Source organism: Ornithodoros turicata, chromosome 7 (genome assembly GCF_037126465.1).
Source record: "Ornithodoros turicata isolate Travis chromosome 7, ASM3712646v1, whole genome shotgun sequence".
Classification (NCBI taxonomy): Eukaryota; Metazoa; Arthropoda; class Arachnida; order Ixodida; family Argasidae; genus Ornithodoros; species Ornithodoros turicata.
The window spans coordinates 31,452,089-31,471,129 of NC_088207.1; the positions used below are offsets into that span (position 1 = coordinate 31,452,089).

The 19,041-nt window shown below is 46.8% G+C and overlaps 1 protein-coding gene across 2 annotated transcripts in view; it reads right to left on the reverse strand.

Annotated features, from left to right (window-relative positions):
• Window positions 1-10,330, reverse strand: part of LOC135400827 (dystroglycan 1-like) — a 39,037-nt gene extending 28,707 nt beyond the window's left edge. Inside the window, exon 1 of one of the 2 annotated variants that reach the window (XM_064632756.1) lies at window positions 10,219-10,330. Coding sequence is in view for 1 of the 2 variants with exons in the window: in XM_064632755.1 (XP_064488825.1) it covers window positions 8,845-8,852 (8 nt within the window). In the remaining variant the exon portion in view is untranslated. Of the gene's footprint in view, window positions 1-8,844; window positions 9,055-10,218 lie in introns of those variants that run through there. The other variant, XM_064632755.1, reaches the window with a different exon arrangement.
• Window positions 10,331-19,041: the final 8,711 nt, after the last annotated feature.

A 19,041-nucleotide genomic window follows, 5' to 3' on the forward strand; every position in this document is an offset into this window, starting at 1 on the left:
AAGTTACCGTATGTCATCATTTTGAGATAAAACGAGATACCATACACCACCGACGTGTCGCAAACGCCTGTATCGCGCTACCAATAAACGTGCGGCCGGGCGATTAGTATTACGGTTACGTTGTAACAGCTTTATGTACCAATGCCGGCACGCGTTTGAAGCTGAAACAGCAAAGCCCCCTTAAAACATAGCCTAATCGCTTGGACGACGTGACGTAACAATTAAGAGCCCGCCAATCACGACCGTGCTTTCGACGGCTGTATATAGCTATGGAGACGAGCCGCCGTTAGAGTCACTAAATAGGGAGCAGAGTAGCGACACTGAGCCACGCCGGCGAGCGAGGTCGCCATCTTGGGTCCGCCGCGGCTGCGTCGCCTAGCAACGGGATGCCATTCTCCACCTGCTCCGCCGGAGAACAGCGCGCAATTAGCGCAACCGAGGAAACCGGTTTCAGATGGAGGTGACTCAACATGGACGGCGCGTCCTTGGAAGGAGAAACCACGTGACACGATCGGCCCAATCGCGGACATCGAACGGCGGTTTCGGAGCGGAAAGGTAATGCAATACTCTGTACCCCTACGTAGTGGCTCTCTAGCTGTCGTCAGTCACATAGGAAGCCACTAGTAGCCACAGAAAGGCTCTACGATTTGAAGGAGTGGAAGGAGGAATTTTGCAGGTCTTCTGTATCTACGTGACGTTGCCGGGGAGGAGGGGCGCACGGGAGAGAAAGGGGGGAGGGCGTCGTCAAACATTCGGAGGGAGGGCGTTGGGGGTGTAGGGGGTATAGGTAAATGCATAAATAGATAAATATAGATAAATCATTGCGGCCGATAACAATCGTTTCATTGATGAGTGCTGACACACGCTTCCAGCCGCACGTCCAATCATTATGCGCAGTTCTAAACAACCACGGGAAACGCCCTGAAAGCTGCATGTGATGGCGTTTGTGTGCACGTAACCTAAGGCCTTTTTGCGTGTCACTTTCGCATTGGAGAAGATCCGGACCGTGGCGGTCCCCTTCCAGGTGTTCATGACAGCCTTGTTGGCAACAGTTTCGAGTCGTTGATACGTTCCAGTCTGCTGGGCTCAGGCATGGTGTGACACAGACTGTCGGTAGACTGACAAGCTGTCCCCACGTCACCGCGTACTGATAAAGTGATATGTACATACAACGAACGTCGCCAACACAACGAAAGGAGACGGAGCTCTGCGCAAGATCGGTTCATCCAGACGTCAATATTAGTCGTTGCAACAAGGAGAAAAGCAAACGGAGAGGGGCCAACAACCTGGCGTCTAAGAAAAGCCGAAATACTATATAGAAGGAACATATATTTCCTTTTCCTTTTACTGCAGTCATGAATGACGTGTGCAGCGTCCTCGTCGCATATTAGAATCGTCGCTGGCCCACCTGGATAACTGCTTTTTCAGCACCGAAAAAGTTCTTGGGTGCTGGCCCGTAGGTAACGAAGTACCGGTCATACACACAGTTATAAAATTTTTCAATTATGTGACTTTCTCGAGACCCCCTGAATTCTCCGTGTTTCGCGGCTACGGTCTTAAGGACAGAGTACATTGTGCAGTGCGTTGAGGGCCATCGATGTATTTGTAGTCTACGGTCATTTGGACTTATTACCTCATTTACTGAACTCGTTCATTACTTGGACACTGCTTGTTCTTTTTTATGCCTCTTGGTCTTCTTGGGGTCGGTTTTTCTACTTTCTTTTCTATTCACGTGTTCTGGAGGAGCCTGACCACTATCCTTTTTTTTTTTTCAATCAATCAACAATCATTTTCCTTTTGTTTCGTGATAAATATTTTTTCATGTTTGTGGGCAGAATTAGTACCAGGAAAAGTGATCCGCCGGAAATCAAACTGCGCGAAAGATGGATACGCGGTTGATGAGTGATATTATTACTTCATAGTTCGACATTTAGGTGAGGTGACGTTCCAAGAAGGCAACCATGTCAGTGAATTCCTGCCACGTAGTATCCAGTCTGTATTTAAAAAAAAAAAAGAAAATGCGGAGCTCTTAAAAATGCACTAAGGTGCAAGCTCATATTCAGTACACTTAACGTCGATATCAATGAACACATTAGCGGGGAATTCGCTATGTTCTTCTTTTCTCGTGGGAGCGCACAAAAAAAAAAAAAAAAAAAGGAGAAGAACAGTTCGCAAAATCACTTTTACAGTTTTTATGTCTCCTCTCATCTCAGAGGCAACTCTTGCTGGTGCATTACAGAGAAACAGGGTATACAGCGCCCTGAATTCTGGAAGAACCACGGTATGCCCCATGTGCTCCCATCGCCGTGACCGCGATATCTTGTCCAGAGACCACATAACGGAAGGCGTGGCCCGTTCTGTTCTGTAAAGCCAAGGCCAGGGAAGGCATCTTCCACCCAGAGAATGCTCCGCAGGCAGCAGCAGCCGCAGCGTGAGCGTGGCCCGATTTGATCCGCCAATTTCTCCCGAGCGGCCAGTGCCCCTCCATAAACAGCGTGGGCCGCGTCATCGCAGACGGTCTCTGTTTACATTGGACGCAATGCCGGCTGCTGCAGCCAGCTCCGGAAGTTTCAATTCGGCTGCTTACAAAGCTTCCTCCCCCGCCTGTTCCGTGGACGATCCCCTGCTCGCGATGCATCGAGGGTCCAGAGAGGGCACGAGTAACGTCGTGTGTTGTTGCGGTTTCGAGTATCAGGCAGCGACCTTCGTTTTCAGCGGTGACTCACGGAAGACACGCTCAAATCCAACGCTGGGGACGAGGCTATTCGAGAAACCGGAAGTCGCGCTTGTGGTAGTAGTGCATAGAGCACTGCAAAGGGCCTTTCTTTTAATAGCCTCGTCCCCAGGGCTGTATTTGAACATGTGCAATGCTGAATATGTGCTTCACTCACGAACTTTACGCTTAGACATAATAAAAACCGCCCAGTTAGAAACCGAGGGAGCTCGTCCTGCAATTGCAGACCATATACGGCTGCGAAGTGCTTTCTTCGAAGCGCCGGTCTTCTCTGGTGTGCTTTCCAGGCAAACATTCGCATATGCGTTCACCAAAAGGGAGACCCTTTCGTACCACCTCGTCCATCTGAAGACACCAAGATTCAACTACTGCTGCTCAACTACTAAAATAGGCACAACATTTACTTACACACATCGAAACCAGTTTTGTAACGCGCTCTGAGATACCTGAGCTCTAACACAGTGTTATACAAGGAAGCGACAACCATGCCCGCTCCTCTTGCGAACTCTATCTCTCGACGCAGACGGAAGCATTATAGCAGACAGCGTTGTCGCTGCTATATGAAATAAAAAATAAAAATAAAAGAAAAGACAACGGAAAACAGAAACAGCATTGTTTTGAACGCGACTCTGATACTTTATTTCAAAATTTTCTCTACGCGAAACTCGAAAAACGATTACGAAACTTGTTTTTCTTGGAACTTGGAAGATGATAAGCCCTCTGACAACGTAAAACAGTGAAGGGCAGAACCATAGTCGGAGAAAAAAAAAGTAACAAACACAGAAAGCGAAGCAGCAACAACTTGTAGTAGCATTTAGTATACAGGGTGCGTCACGTATAGGACTGACCAGAATTTTTATTTAAAAAAAAGCGTTGAGAACAGCACAGATGTTTTTTTTTTTTTTTTTGCAGTTGAGTTCTACGGCCAGGCAGATATCGTCTGGAAGAGAGTATGTAACTGCCAGATAACTAATTTCCTGAAATTCATTAATAAAATTTTTAATTAGGGAATTTCGGGCAAAAGCGAGATAGCAGATTGAGAGACTATCCTCGTTGAACACCATTCCACCAGTCCACGTTTAAAAAATCCTGAAACACGCACGTGCGCTAAAATATCCATCCCCGAATTTTGGTATGCAAATGAGCCGAAACCAAAAAAGCGCGCCTGAGGAGCGCATCTCCCACGCCGACGGAGGCTTATCTGGGCCGGAAAGCGGTTTATCTGGCCAGCTGAGCGACACTTACTCCACCGCTCCAAATCACGCGGCCCTCTAACGTGAAATGAGCGCTGTACTCCCCGCGTTCCTGGTCGCTGCAGTTTCGGTTTCGGCTCATTTGCATATCAAAATTCTGGGATGGATATTTTAACGCACGTGCGGGTTTCAGGATTTGTTAAAACTAAAATGCATCGCAACTAGGACAGTCTCTCAATCTGCCATCTCGCTTTTGCCCGAAATCCCCTAATTAAAAAGTTAATTAATGAATTTTAGGTAATTAGTCATCTTGTAGTTGCACACTTTCTTCGAGAGGATGTCCGCCTGGCCGTAGAACTCAACTACAAAAACAACATCTATGCTGCTCTCATAGGTTTTTTTTTTTTATAAAAATTCTGGTCAGTCTTACGTGACGCACCCTGTATATAGAAGTGCAGGCAACGGTGTACCCTCAGAAGAGGAACACGGAACAGAACAGAACACGGCACGGAAGCATGCCCATTTAGTCCCTACAAAAGGACAAACATGTTGGAAATCGCGATGTCTAGTGACTATAATTTGCAAGTAAAACATGTTTGGCCAGTACATGCACCTTTAAGTGCGGCCTGCTCGTTGGTAAAAAAATAAACATCTAAATAAAAGATCCGATAACACCCGTGAGCATCAATAGCGCCCCCCCCCCTCTTTTTTTTTCTCCGGGTGTAGGACTTCAGAAAAGGCAACAGGGAACAAATGCCAATTGTGATTGAGGTTGTAATTATCAAAATTCAACTGTCTTATTTGGTGGGCATATGTCGTGCAAAAGAATTTGTAAAAATGTATAGCCGTTTTCTTTTTTGTTTCTTGATGAGAAATCATCTTTCTTGATGTAAATGATAACCGACAGACCTCGTTCAGTATTTTACCTGAAATGATGGCATTTGTATTCAAACACCCCTGACATCCCTAGACTCCCTCTCACTCAACGAGAGTTCCACCAAGAGAGTTCCACTCGAGAGTTCCACTCAAGTCCACCTCGACAGTGTTAGTGCGAGGTCAACAACGGCAAAACAAGTACACCGTCATCACTGCCCGCGGAAAGCGGTCGCCTCCTATTTGCCGCGTACACGGATTCCAATGCTATGAACAGTCCTGCAACACGATATTCCCCACAGTACGTGCGCAACTGTCTCCTTTTCTGCGCGCCTACAGAAAGCAACGATGTCGGTGAATGGGATACGACTGCAAACAATCTTGAGTCCAAGGCGAAGGTTTTTTGTGCCGAAGGCGCCCGGTCTCACCGTTACATCCTTATCTTGTGCACACTGCGAGCTCAGAGATAAGGCGTTACGCTGTGATGTCGAGTTTGCTGCTTCTTACCTTACGTGACTGATAACCTGCTAGGCACCTTAAACGATACTTATGAGATGTATCTCCAACGCTCCTGTAGTTATGTGACTGTGACGAGACTATGTTATGTTAGACTGTTATGTGACTATTTCCTTGTGCTGCTGGTTACCCACATATTATTACCCGCATGCTATTATACACACACACAGTCTCTCTCTCTCTCTCTCTCATATTTAGAGACAGTTAATAAAGTGGGTTTTAACAGACTTTCTATAAAGATATCTGCCCACGACTGGTCCTCATCTGTTATGTTCCAAATTTATCATGGCGTTTATGAGACGCTAGTCAAGATTATCAAACGTTACAATTTTCTTTCCTGATTTGTTTCTTTTTTGCATAGATAAAACTTTACAGAAGGGGATCCCAAAGCAAACTGTCAGAGAGTCCTCCTGTTGTAAAGAATATTCGAGTACATTGATAGCTATTAAGCGTGTGAAATGCACGTGAATAGCTATTATCAACCCCCCCCCCCCTGTTCCCCGTCCTTCTTGCTATCCTCTCTCCATCTGTCCACGCCTGTACGCCGCTCATAGCCTCAGTTGCTTCGCGGCGCTAACGCTGCATAAAAGAAAAAGACTTCGCAAACATATTCGCGGGACGCGTACAGAGTCCAACTCTCACTTCTTGCTTTTCCCTTTCATGACAACTTGCCCTCTATTTCTTCGAACACACAGAGGAAAAAATAAAATAGGAACACACAAGAAACAAAACAAAAACAAACAAAAAAATACAAGGCTGCCGCAGCGATCGCGCGTGGCGCCGCGACAGGGGAAGATTGGAGAGTTGGAAGATCTTTTGTAATAGCACGCGAGAAAGCAGGTTTCCTTCGGGAGTCAACTAGACAATAAACGGCTACAGAACAACCAGCGGTGCCGAGTATGTGTCGCCAAGGGAATATCGCCGTACATGGGTAGAGAAGAGATTTATCTCTCCACGTGTACCCCGCGACTCCCCCGTGCCGCGTGATGAAGTGGGACAGTTCGAACGTTCGATAAAGTTCTGTGGATTGTGTGTTGCTTTTTTTTCCCTTTCTGCAGGAGACGACTGAAGTTTTAATCGCTTCAGGAAGGGAAGTATAGCGTGGTAAAAAAAAAAAAAAAAAAAAAAAAAAAAACTTTTCAATGTAATTGAATTGCGATTACATGCGAATAAAAGTTACTAAATTACAGGTACAATTACAATAAGATAATTAACTAAATTAAATAGAGTTATTCTGAAAAGTAACCGAGTTACATTCGTTTCAAAGTAGTATAATTTTGTTATTCTTCCCTGAGGAACGCAGTACAAATACGGAAACACTAACTTAAAGGACAAAGGAAAGGAGTAGTGGAGTACGATTAAGTCTGTGCTTAGTAGAAACTTGGAAACGTGCATGAACTCAGGCTGCAAGTCATCACAAAAATATGATGAATGCCTTAAAAATGTCACCGTTAAACGGTGAAAAGCGGCCTCTATCTTAGGTTGTGTCGAACAGGTGAGTAAAAATCGGGGGCATCGTGAAAATGATTCAAGACTTAAAACAAGTTGGATCCCAAGTTCCATGCACAGTTATCCCAAAAGTAACACAAAGTGCGTCGCAATTAAGTCGCAAAAGTAATTACGTCACGGCTACAATTACATGATATAGAAAGTAATCTTGAAAGTAACTAATTTCCGAGACTGTAATTATTTGCACTAACCAGGTTATTTGCAAAACCTGATTCACAGGACTGGGTAGGAGGCATGGGCAGCAGGTGTTTTTTTTTTTTTTTTGTGTGTGTGTGTGTGTGCGTGTGTGCTCCTTCCACATGGTGTTGCCCTGCGTCAGTGACAATGTTTCAAATGCCCGATCCTTTCGTTTTCTTTTTTTTTTCTATAGCACATACGCAATGTAAGTGCATCCGCTTCACCCGTACAACGGCTGAACCCGGAAGTGTTGGAGAAAACTGCAAATTCACTGTAGTCCGAAGGTATATGATGCAGCCGCCAATGTGTCAGACGAGTCACTCGACGTCATGGTAGAGTTATTTCATTTGCGAAAACACTGTTGTAATTAATTACAGCGTTATTATACATAATATTACAGCGTTTACAACGCTGTCGCGAAGCGCCGCAAACCCCTCATAAAACGCAAAGGCATGAAGACATGCATGACGTTGAAAACAGGACGTGCAATCACAATAACTCAAGCGTAACGGCCATACATTGTTGCGACACAAATGCGATTCAATTTGCGCTTAAAATCAGAATATCGAGCAGGGTGCCTACCAAACTGGAAAACCGGGAATTGCCATGGAATTTTCATACGCCTGGAAAAGTCAGGCGCCTGGATTGTCAGGGAATTTGCCAAAAAGGAGCTGAAGTGAGAGAAAATCGCAGACAAGTGGCGTGACGATGGGCAGCGAATCGCGAGTACCGATCAGCGGTAGAGCGACCATGCCACCCACTTCGGTACCTCAGTCGGTATCGTGTCGGCATGCTGGGTTCAAGCTCGCGGGTTCAAACCCGGCAGAAGACGGTAGCAATGTGAGGGGGCTAAACATTGCTTCCAGCACCGTGTGTCGGAGATTTTCGGCACACGTCAAAAGAACCCCAGGTGGTGGAAATTATCCGCGGTCCTACCCTGCGGCACGTGCACCATGTCGCCGTACGCAGACAAACATTACGTGTCACATCACGGCACCGTTATTATTAACAGCCACGCCGTAGCAACGTTCCAACGTTGCCGCGAGTAGCAGTTGGGCAAAACGACAAGCTCAGAGGCAGAAAAGTAGGGCAGCATCACTAATACTCGATAAATGGTGTGTTTTTTTTTTAAGGATCTGCATCAAAACGTCGCATCCTGCAACCAGTTTTGGTCAGGGAATTCGCTCGAAATAGCCATTGAAAACCTGAAACAGTCGGGGAATTTGGAGGCTGCAATTTGGTAGACACCCTCATCAAGTTGTATGGTCCACAACATGCGTCGGAGGATCATAGTAGCGAACATATATGAACTACATCTGATCAGAGATTGGGAGCAATGCATTACATCTCAGAAATGAGTAACGCGTTAAAGTTTGCCCAGTAATATTGCGTAATGACATTACCCATTACACAAGTCGATTGTGCCTGGATATAGGCTAGGAAAATCCTAAAGTCGCATTTTTCGGGACACCTTTGCCACTGACCAGGGTCTCCAAGGAGGAGGTCGGAGCCCAAGTGGAGTATCTGAGCACCAGCTGCTCCTACGCGGCAATTAACCTTACCTATCTCTCTTATCTCCTCTTATCTCTCAGCGACATCATTATTACGTAGCGACGTTGCAGAAATTACTATCACCAGCTATGTGTAGCTAAGTAAAGGATCATTTCAAGTCTCTTTGCAATGCGCATTCCAAACACCACAGTGGACTATATTAGCGACTTCTAAAAAAAAATGTAATGCCAAAGTAATATCATTACTTGATGGAAGTAGTGGCAGTAATAATGCATCACTAATCGTGAGAGTTTTTGGTAATACGTTATAAAATAAAAGTAATTTCCCCACCTCTGCATTCGATGCGGATATGTTGAAGCAAGAGGCCCAGGTCGAAAGCTGCGTTCGCTTCAACCCGTATCTTCGCCGGATGGGTGGGCACTCCCCACTTGAGTCGCCGGTTGAAATGTGAGAAATCCAGAGATCCGGTGGAAGGTGCATGTGTACTATATTCGAACAGATACTACTCTTCTACGGGGCGCACAGTAAAACAGCATTACCTGTTCGAAATATCGGCGACGCCCGATCTGACGCTTTTACTTGCATTGACCTTCGGTCGATGGTTAGTCAGATCATCGTAAACTTCCGGGTTACGTATTTGATTTTTTTTTTTTTAGCTTCCATCCAAGTTGACATGCACTTCCTGCTTGGCGAAGATATCAGCGGTGCGGCGATTATTCTGTCATACCTTCTTTATAAATGCATTTATGTGCCTATACAAAAGTAGATCGAACACCCATCGAGGCAAGAGGCGCCGCAAAAAGGTAAAACGGGGGTTTTCCGACTGCCCCTTCTCAACCTCCTAACATGCTCCCCAAAATCTTACAACACCCCATTCAAAACAAAACAAAAAGATATCTATATATATTATATAAAACACCGAATAGTACGGAAACAAGCTTCTCCAAACACATTCAGCCGCATTACCAACATACGAGAAAGTGTACGTTCCTAGCGATCAAAGTGCATAAGACAGTTGCAGACGGCCTTACACCTCTGAAACAAGAACTTTACTTTATATGATGGTATCTGCTATTTGTGCTACCATTATCCTCCACTGAACACGACACATGCGTCAGTGGTCCCGCTCTTAGTTATCAGTAAGTTGAACACTGGCTGCCGTATCTAAACAGTGAACGAGATGGAGAAAGAAAATGTTTACCAATCCGCTCTCGTGAAATCTACAGAGCGGACCCTGTGCACTTTAAACTGTTCTCAACACGCATGCACAGTACGGATGCATAAATAAACACCTGAGTGAACGATAAAGTCAGTGAGCTTCGCTCTCATAAGCAATTAAGCGCATCCGAATCAATTCGTGAATGTAAAAGCAGTGGTCGAACTCACTGAGCGCGCCGGCAAGATGGGCGTTGAGGGGTCGGACGCCGTTCGGGCCCAGGGGCAGCTAGACCACCACCTCGCTATTATCGTGGTCTCGTATACTTCCTGCGTTCAAAAACTCACAAGGGTACCTTACAATCTTCAAACATGATTATGTCTGGGATCGCAGCTAAGCCTACACTCAGTGGAGCGTCCTTTGGGCGACAAAAAAGGGAATAGGTTCGGCGAGACATGCCGATCTCGACACCGCGACCTCGGAAGACGCGGTAAAATGTAAGGTGGTCCCCGCCTTGTCTTAGTCCAAAGAAACGTGTATTGACTTACCATAAACACGTTTAATCACTGGGGGAAGACCGTGAATTCAACATTGGAAGCGGCTGTGCCAACAAACCTGGGGGTACCATCCAACACCGAGCAACTCCTGCTGAATTATCCGCCGCGATTGCTGCGGCCTCTCGCGAGTAGAAAATCATCTATCCGTGGTGTCGCGTCACGTGATCACATTTGCGCGCGGCGTGCGGTGCGCGGGTTGAGGAGCGTACTCAGCGCATGATTTCTATGACTCCGTGTGAGCGCTCTTGAATTTGATATAATGCACACAATACACAAGGAATGAAATAAATTCAGCAACACATATAAATAAGAAGAAGGCACACACACACACAAACAAACAAACAAACGTTCGTACAGACTCTGAGCCAGTAATTTCCCCAGGAATCGACCTCTGAAGGGGTATATGGATATGGGTACATGTTTATGGGAAAATGTATTGGAAGTCGTGCTGTATTGGGCAATCTTAGGAATTTCAGACGGAGGTGTTGCAAAAAAAAAAAAAAAGAAAAGAAAAAGCAGGGGTTTTAGGGAAATCCGTGCTATCCGCTTGAACTTTCTATTTCTTATTCAGTTGTTTTATAACGTTCAAATAGGTTCCCAGAGAAGGTTCCAGCGGTCGAAAGCTTGCCAAATCAAGATAAATCAAAGGGCATAAAGAGCGCCTTTAAGTGCAAATAATTAGCTTTTGCAGTTTCACAAAAATAAAAGTCCGGTTTTACGTTCATGTCAGGGAGAGAATCATTTGCAGCGACACACACATACGAGAGAGAGAGACAGAGAAAGATAAAAAGAAAACAAGAAAAGAAAGAGTCAGTTGATTAAATTCCGGTAACAAAAATTAAGATTTTTCCTTTAGTTTTTTCAGCGGGTATGTGTCTGTTTTTTATTTTAACACATTCACACCACGTTCAAACAGACGATATGGTGAGTTACCTGCGATCTTTAGGTCATCAAGCCAGCACGCCACCCACCGAACTAACAAGGCCGTCCGGCAATTAGATATTGTAGCACTTTTCTCTCTTTTCAACTGAGCCGAGTCCATACCTCTCCATTGCATCAGCCGCATGCAATATGCATGCGGCTGATTCCCTGCAAATTCCCTGACGTGCGGCATATTACTTGCATTTCATGTTGGATTTTCGGTTGATGGGTACAGGAGACTGACCCTGAGCAACTTCTAAAATTGGTAGATGCCAAAAGAAATCTGAATGGGTGGATGGATCCGCGGCTTTACCCTTTGGAACGGGCGGTAGCTCGCGCCACAAAACTAGACGTTTGGTGCCATCTGTGAATAGCTCCCAGAACTGTGCTGACCTACCTGTCGCAGCGCGCAGCGATGAAGGTTAGCAGGTGTCGCTCTGACCCGTAGCCGTCCAGAGCAAGCGGTTTTATAGTCGTCGGAAGCCCTGTCCAGAGAGCCGTACTGTCCGTACTTGTTGCATTGCCTGTTTTGTTGAGGATTAGGGTGCCTAAGTAGTTACGCACCCTAATCCTACTGACCGCACCCTTTTAATTGTTTCCTTGGTCGTGCTCGAAAAGCAACTGAGCAAGAGGGCCTTGTCCCTGGACTAGAGCCCTGCACCATCCGCGGATGGAAGCGGATATCAAGAGACTTTCGGATTCGGATGAAAATTTGTCACTTTCTGCGGTGTGCGGATCGGATGCGGATGGCTCGAGGTCGATTGCGGATCGGATGCGGATGCGAAGGCAGCGGATCGGACGCGGATAGACTGCATGCTGTAATTTTTCCACTAGCAATTTATTTGTATTGCGCGCAGACAGCGAGCGCATGCTCGGGTTCACCTTTGACCATGCACTGCAAAGACGGGAGAGGAGGCATTCTGGCGTCCACACGAGCACCGGCGAGGTAGCGTTCCACGCGTTCCAGAAGTCTCTCCATACCGCGTTTGTTGAAAGGTTTACCTTTGGGGGCGTTTTCTTATTCAACCCGAGTAGCCAGGAGTTGGGTAACGACGTCAGAGCCTTTATCACCACGTGACTCCAGAGTAGCCACCTTTGACCGTAATTTTCGAACGGCTAGAGTTACTCTGCGCTGAAAATGGCGGACTGGCCTGACGGGCCAGACGATGTGGAAGTGGTGGCATACTGCCTGTTTAACAACTTACCGCACATGCGTGCACTCTAGCAGATTTTGAAAATGTTCGACAGTTTTTAACCAGTCCTAGACTTCCAAATTGAACACCACCGAAATTGTCTGTCAACAGGACGGTTAGTAGCTATCTTGTGTGTGACGTCAGAACGACGGCTACGCTCTTAAAAATGAACTTCACCGCATAGATCTCAAAATAGTCGGCGCATAGTCGGCGATTGATTTTCATGTGTGACACTTAAGTAATCACTGTGAACAAAGCCTTTTCAGATCTCAAAATTCTTGGCGTGACTTTTGATTGCACTGGAATATCTACCGTAAATTGGCCACGAGTGTTTAACCGTTGCAGAGCTGTCCTGCGGCAGCTTAAGTTTGTTGATTTGCCCATCACGTTTCGTGCTCATCTGCTACTGGCCTGGTACTACAGTCGCTTGTGGTTTTTAGGAGTCGTTGCCACGCCGCCACCACTAATCCGTACTGCCATCACGAGGCACGCGTTCCGTTTCCTCTGGGGCGGTTCGGTGGAGTGGGTCGCGAGATCCCGCTTGCACCGTACACGTGACCAGGGCGGCTTAGCCTTGCCGGTGGTGCTCGACAAATGTCTTGCACTTCAGTCACGCGTTTATTTCGAGGCATTGCACACTCCCGAACACCCAGCGTGCGCATTAGTGCAGTACTCTCTGGGATGTGCTACCAGGTGGTTCGTTGAGAGCCCTAGGTTTCGGCCTAGGTCCGAAGTCCTGCCTCATCAATACAGTGCTTGTGTTGATGTTGTACGGCGTTTGCGACTCCAGCTTCCGGACGCTGACCTCCAGTTATGGGCTGTCAGCGATTTTTATACAGCTATCCGGGAGTTGGAGTCTGGTCCCCCAGTTCCTTCGGTGCCGTCGAAGCTGTCTTGGCGTCGAATCACTGCGGGCTGGCTAGATGCACGCCGCGCCAGTCTTCAGTGGAAGTTGGCCCACAACGTTCTTCCTCTTCGCGAGCGACTACACCGCTTTCACATCTCTCGCTCTGACGGTTGCCCGTCTTGCGGGATGTGTGAAACCGCAGAGCACTGTTTCCGGCGTTGTCGTGTTCCTCTTTTGCTGTGGCGCAGAGTAACCCAGATATTTCAGCTGTCGACTGTCGCCTGGGCCACCGTACAGTTCCTGGAACCGTTGCCTGTTCCGCGCGTTCAGCGTAAACAATTGGCTTTATTAATTACCGAGATCAACTTTCAAATTTGGATCCGTCGTTGCCGGCTGGCTTTCGGTGGCCCAGACTTCGGAGACGCAGCTATATTTCAGGCTGTCAGGTCAGGGCTTCGTAGCCACATTGTCCGTGAGCAAGCACTGTATGGTCTTGTGGAGTGCTCTCGCCGCTGGCTGACGTCTACTCGTCTTTTCCGCCACGTTCAGGGTGAGTGGCAAATCATGTTCTAGCCAGCTCGCTAGGTCCGTACTACACTCTGCAGCGGCTCTCCCGTGTTTGGATTGTTCGCTTGGTATGGTCAGTACGAAAAGCAAACTCTCCTAGAGAGTGTTGTTATCTAGCTTGTAGGACTGTAACGTAAAGTTAGTGTCTGTCCAAAGGGGACTACCTCCATAGGTAGCTCTCCTGCTTGATGACAATACACACTCCTGCTTGATGACAATACACACGCATAGCTGTGCTCTGGTCTCCCTTCAAATCCGCGTATTGATCTTTTGCGGTGGAGGGAGGCGAAAGGGAGCCGGTCCTTCATATTTCGAGAAGGGCCCCTTGATAACGCGGTCCGCCCCCGAGTCGGCCGTGTCTTGGAATGCGCGCCCCGTAAAACGGTCGTCGGGGCAACATCGCTTGCGGTGTTGTTTCCGGGAAGATTTTTTCTAAAGATCTTTCGATCTTTCGCGGTGGAGGGAGGCGAAAGGGAGCCGGTCCTTCATATTTCGAGAAGGGCCCCTTGATAACGCGGTCCGCCCCCGGGTGGGTCGTGTCTTAGAATGCGCGGCCCGTAAAACGGTCGTCGGGGCAGCATCGCTTTGCGGTGTTGTTTCCGGGAAGATTTTTTTCTAAAGAAAGCATAGCTGTGCACGGTGGCCGTGCTCGCATCGCCGTTGAGGTACTGAACAAGGTCAGAGCGGGCATCCGTAGAGTGTTATACAGGGAGAGAGCAGTTCTTGGGGCCGTCCAGTTTGGTAGGCGGTGGCAAACATCAGCGACCCTCTTCGAAGAAAGCAATGGTAGGTATGTCATCCGCTTCTAATATCCTTCGTGCTGCTGTCCCACGAGCAACTCTCCGTGAGTTTTGGTTTGTTGCGAGGTGGCATCTAGCACGTACATCAATCCCAGACCTGCCGTGAGCTCGTCTTTGGGTGTTGGCGTTGCGATGGTTGTAGTGCGTTTGTTGCGTTAAAGGGAGCCAGCCAATATGGCTGGTCTTCCACGATGATGCCAATACATATAGCACGCTCCTAGCCAACCATAATCTAGAATGATACGCTCTGGTCTCCCTTATCCGCGTATTGATCTTTCGCCCTTGGGCCAGGATCTTTCGCGGTGGAGGGAGGCGAAAGGGAGCCGGTCCTTCATACTTGGAGAAGGGCCCCTTGATAACGCGGTCCGCCCCTGGGTGGGCCGTGTCTTTGAACGCGCGGCCGATAACAAGGTCGTCGGGGCAGTATCGCTTGCGGTGCTGTTCCGGGAAGATATTTTCCTGATCTTCAGCACGCTCCTAGCCAACATAGGTGGCTCTCCTGCTTGATGACAATACACACGCACGCTCCTAGCCAACCATCATCTCGAATGATATCGTTATCGGCCCTGATTTGTTGAAAACGGGAGGCGTACTCCTTTTTTTGTGACAATTATGAACAGCATACGTGTCACAAAAAGGCGTACGCCTCCCGTTTTCAACAAATCAGGGCCGATAACCATATCATTCTAGATTATGGTTGGCTAGGAGCGTGCTATGCGGTGAAGTTCATTTTTAAGAGTGTACCCTTCTTCAGAGCAGAGTAGAGAAGAGTTGCTACTCTGGCTAATTTTCGCCGCAGAGTTATGACATCATTTCCGCTAATCTGGCTACTCTGGCTATTTTTAGCCGACTGAGAGTAACTCGGAGTTGCCAGAGTTGAATAAGAAAACGCACCATTTGCTTGTCGTCGTGAGTCCTTCCGTGACAGCATGGAGGCAGCCGAAATTATACCAACATTCTTCCGGCGGTGTTTACGCCTCCTTCGAAACTTGCGGATTTTGCGGATCGGATGCGGCTATTGCGTTTTGCCCAGCGGATCGGATGCGGATGTAAACGGTTGTGTATGGAGTGGTGCGGATCGGATACGGATAACGTGTGCGCGGACGCGGGTCGGATGCGGATGCCAAAAATCTCATCCGCGCAAGGCTCTACCCTGTACCACGGGGAGGGGGGTGGGGGGGAATCGCTTCCGAAAGTTAGCATGGCAGAGGCCCCTCTGTAGAGGATGCACAGGACGGAAAAAATTAGGTGTCCCGAAACATTTGGGGATGGGGCCTTGGGGTGTGAAGGGGTGCTGGATAAGTCATTGCCCTCATGTGCACCATGTGGTAAAAATCTCAAATGACAGACAAGACAAGATTGTTCGACAAAGGTGTTAGTTACCACGTAGACAGTAATAGAAGTTCAGCCATCCCGCAGTAGGGAATAACATGGAAATGTAATTGTGCATCTGTGAACATATAAATATGTTTATCAACGTAAGGGGGAGGGACTGCATGAGGTACCCACGGCCCCATTGTTTTACTGCGTGCAGCTTAACCTGTCGGTTGCTTATTCCATCATTGCCGCGCGCGTTTTACGGCTCCTATATTCCAAGCCCTGCGTTTCGCGAGGCGAAACAAGTTTGTTCTAATATCGCGCGTGCTGCTAAACGGATATGGACGAGCAGCGCTTGCCCGCGCTTCAACTGCCACAACACTCAGTTCATCTTATCATCTACAGCACACGAATCGTGACAAAACATGGTGTGAAAGTTTCAAACGCAACTGTTCAAAAGCCGACGAAAGCCTTTCAATATTCAGTGCGTTCGCGTTCATGCGGGTGCACCTCAACCTGCATGACTTAATTCGGAACACTTGCATCTCATATACAGTCGAAACTCGTGAATGTGACCATGGCCGCTCCCGCGGATTTTGGTCACAAATCGAATTGTCATATTGGCGAACACCACGTGTTACGAGTCGTAACATACCCTTTATGTAAGCTCCAAAAAGTAGAAAATTACGTAAGCTGGTAAGAGAATATGAATAATGAGGCATTTTAAAAGAATATGCCTATAACATTTTATTTTTTGAGAAAGTCTGAGTCTGCGATCTCCTGGTGGGTGCATGGTCGCTCCTTGAATCTGACGCATGTCCGCTTCTCCTTTCCACCAGTCAGCGCTGCTCGTTTGCGCTTCTGAGACATAGGCGATGAATGCCGTATGACTTCGCGGGTCACTATGACCACATGACCAAGGACACGGCTCTTGTAAGCACACCATCATGAGCCACACCGAAAGCGGGGCCAGCATTTTGGCAGGATTTGGTCAGGAGAGTCGCCGGTTCAGTGACCAATGGTCATAGTAACGAGGGTAAAGGACACTTGTTAGCCCCTAGTTGTGCGGAAAATACCCGTCATTGTCATATAAACGAAATGTCATATTAATGTACAAGTGTTACATGCGAAGGCCATTGGGAGGAAAACGGTTCCCGAGAAAAAGGATCATAAAGCGGGGATGTCTTAAAAACGAGTGTCATATAACGAGGTTTGACTACTTGAATGATTTTTGAACAATTGCATCTCATACTGGCATGGTTCCTGACCACTTGCATGTCATGCTTGCATGACTTTTGAGCATTTGCATCTCATACCTGCATGACTTCTGAACACTTTCATCTCATACTTGCATGACTTCTGAACACTTGCATCTCATACCTGCATGATTTCTGAACACCTTCATCTCATACTTGCATGACTTCTGAACACTTGCGTCTCATACTTGCATGACTTCTAAACACTTGAATCTCATTCTTGCATGACTTCTGAACAGTTGCATCTCATACTTGCATGACTTTTGAATACTTGCACCCCAAACTTGCATGACTTCTGGACACTTGCATCTCATACTTGCATGATCTATGAACACTTACATCTCAACTTGCATGGCTTCTGAATTGCATCTCAACTCAATTGCATGACTTTTGAACACTTGCATCTCACCTTGCATGACTTTTGTATACTGATTGATTGATGTTTAAAAGAAAAAAAAAAGAAGATATTAGTCTCGAGTCACTCGGGACTGGCTACTCCAGGACGCGTTATTAAGAAAGGGAAAGAAAGGGGAAAGAAAGGGAAATTACACAAAACTCGACGCTTTGCAATGAAGTGGAAACAGAATAAATGAGAACATCACCCCCTAGCTTGGCACCAAAGGCGAAATCTCAATGCACAAAAACAAAGAGCGTAACAATCTGTCAGAGAGGTCCGTCTAGACGAGAAATTGCACAAGGGCGCGCATGGCAGGTATGAGCTGATTTGCTGGCCAGCATCCAAGAACCTCTCTGGGTGGAGCATGGCCGATTATCCAGGCGGGACAGGGACGACACAAGGGTACAACGGTGTGCACTGTACCTCGGGCAGTCTTGGAGTATATGATCCACGTCCTCAACTACATCACACAGACCGCAGTTGGGGGACGGGACCATGCCGAACTTAAACAAAAGTCGTCCACTGTATGGCACGTTGAGGCGAAGCCTGTAGATGAGCGACGTGATGGGACGAGGAAGTGCTGACGGCATATAAAAACGGAGATCTGGGTCCACATTGCGCAGGAACGACGTAGACGGCACACTTCCATCTCATATTTACATGACTTTTGTATACTTCCATCTCAGATTTACATGACTTTTGTATACTTCTAACTCAGACTTACGTGACTTTTGAACACTTGCATCTCAACTTGCATGACTTCTGAAGAACTGCATCTTATACTTCAATGACTTCTGAACACATGCATCTCATGCTTTCATGACTTTTTAACGCTTGCATCTCATACTTGCATGATTTCTAAACACTTGAATCTCATAATTGCATGACTTCTGAACACTTGCATCTCATACTTGAAGGGCAGTTAAGGAAAACTTAAGTGACCTTCTGGACGTGGCGAGCTTAGAAATTACTAATCCCGCTTACCAATTACCGCTACCCTCTAACATACGAAGTTCCACAGTCCCGGACGTCGTACGGGTTCCACAGGTTGCAATATAATTTAGTTAGACTACTCAATGATAATACATGCGATTTGCTGTTTTTACACAGAAATGTTTTGCTAACACATTTTTGTAATTTAGAATAATCACTACTGTATATAAACGTCACATTGCTGTTGCACAGGTAAGGTTCAAAACTGATCGTTGTTTCATTTGCTATTTATTATTATTGATGATTGAGTGACATTTTTGTACTTGTTTATCATTGTGCATAGTGTTGCATACATTGTGATTACTTAATGTGCTGCTGCAGGGGATAGAGGCCTTGTCAAGTCTCGTGCGACTTTTTAGCCTCTGCTTTTAAATCACTTGTGTGATGAAATAAATAAATAAATAAATAATTACTTGCATGACCTTTGAATACTTGCATCACAAACTTGCATGACCTTTGGGCACTTGCATCTCAAGTTGCATGACTTCTGAACATTGCATGTCATACTTGTACGACTTCTGAA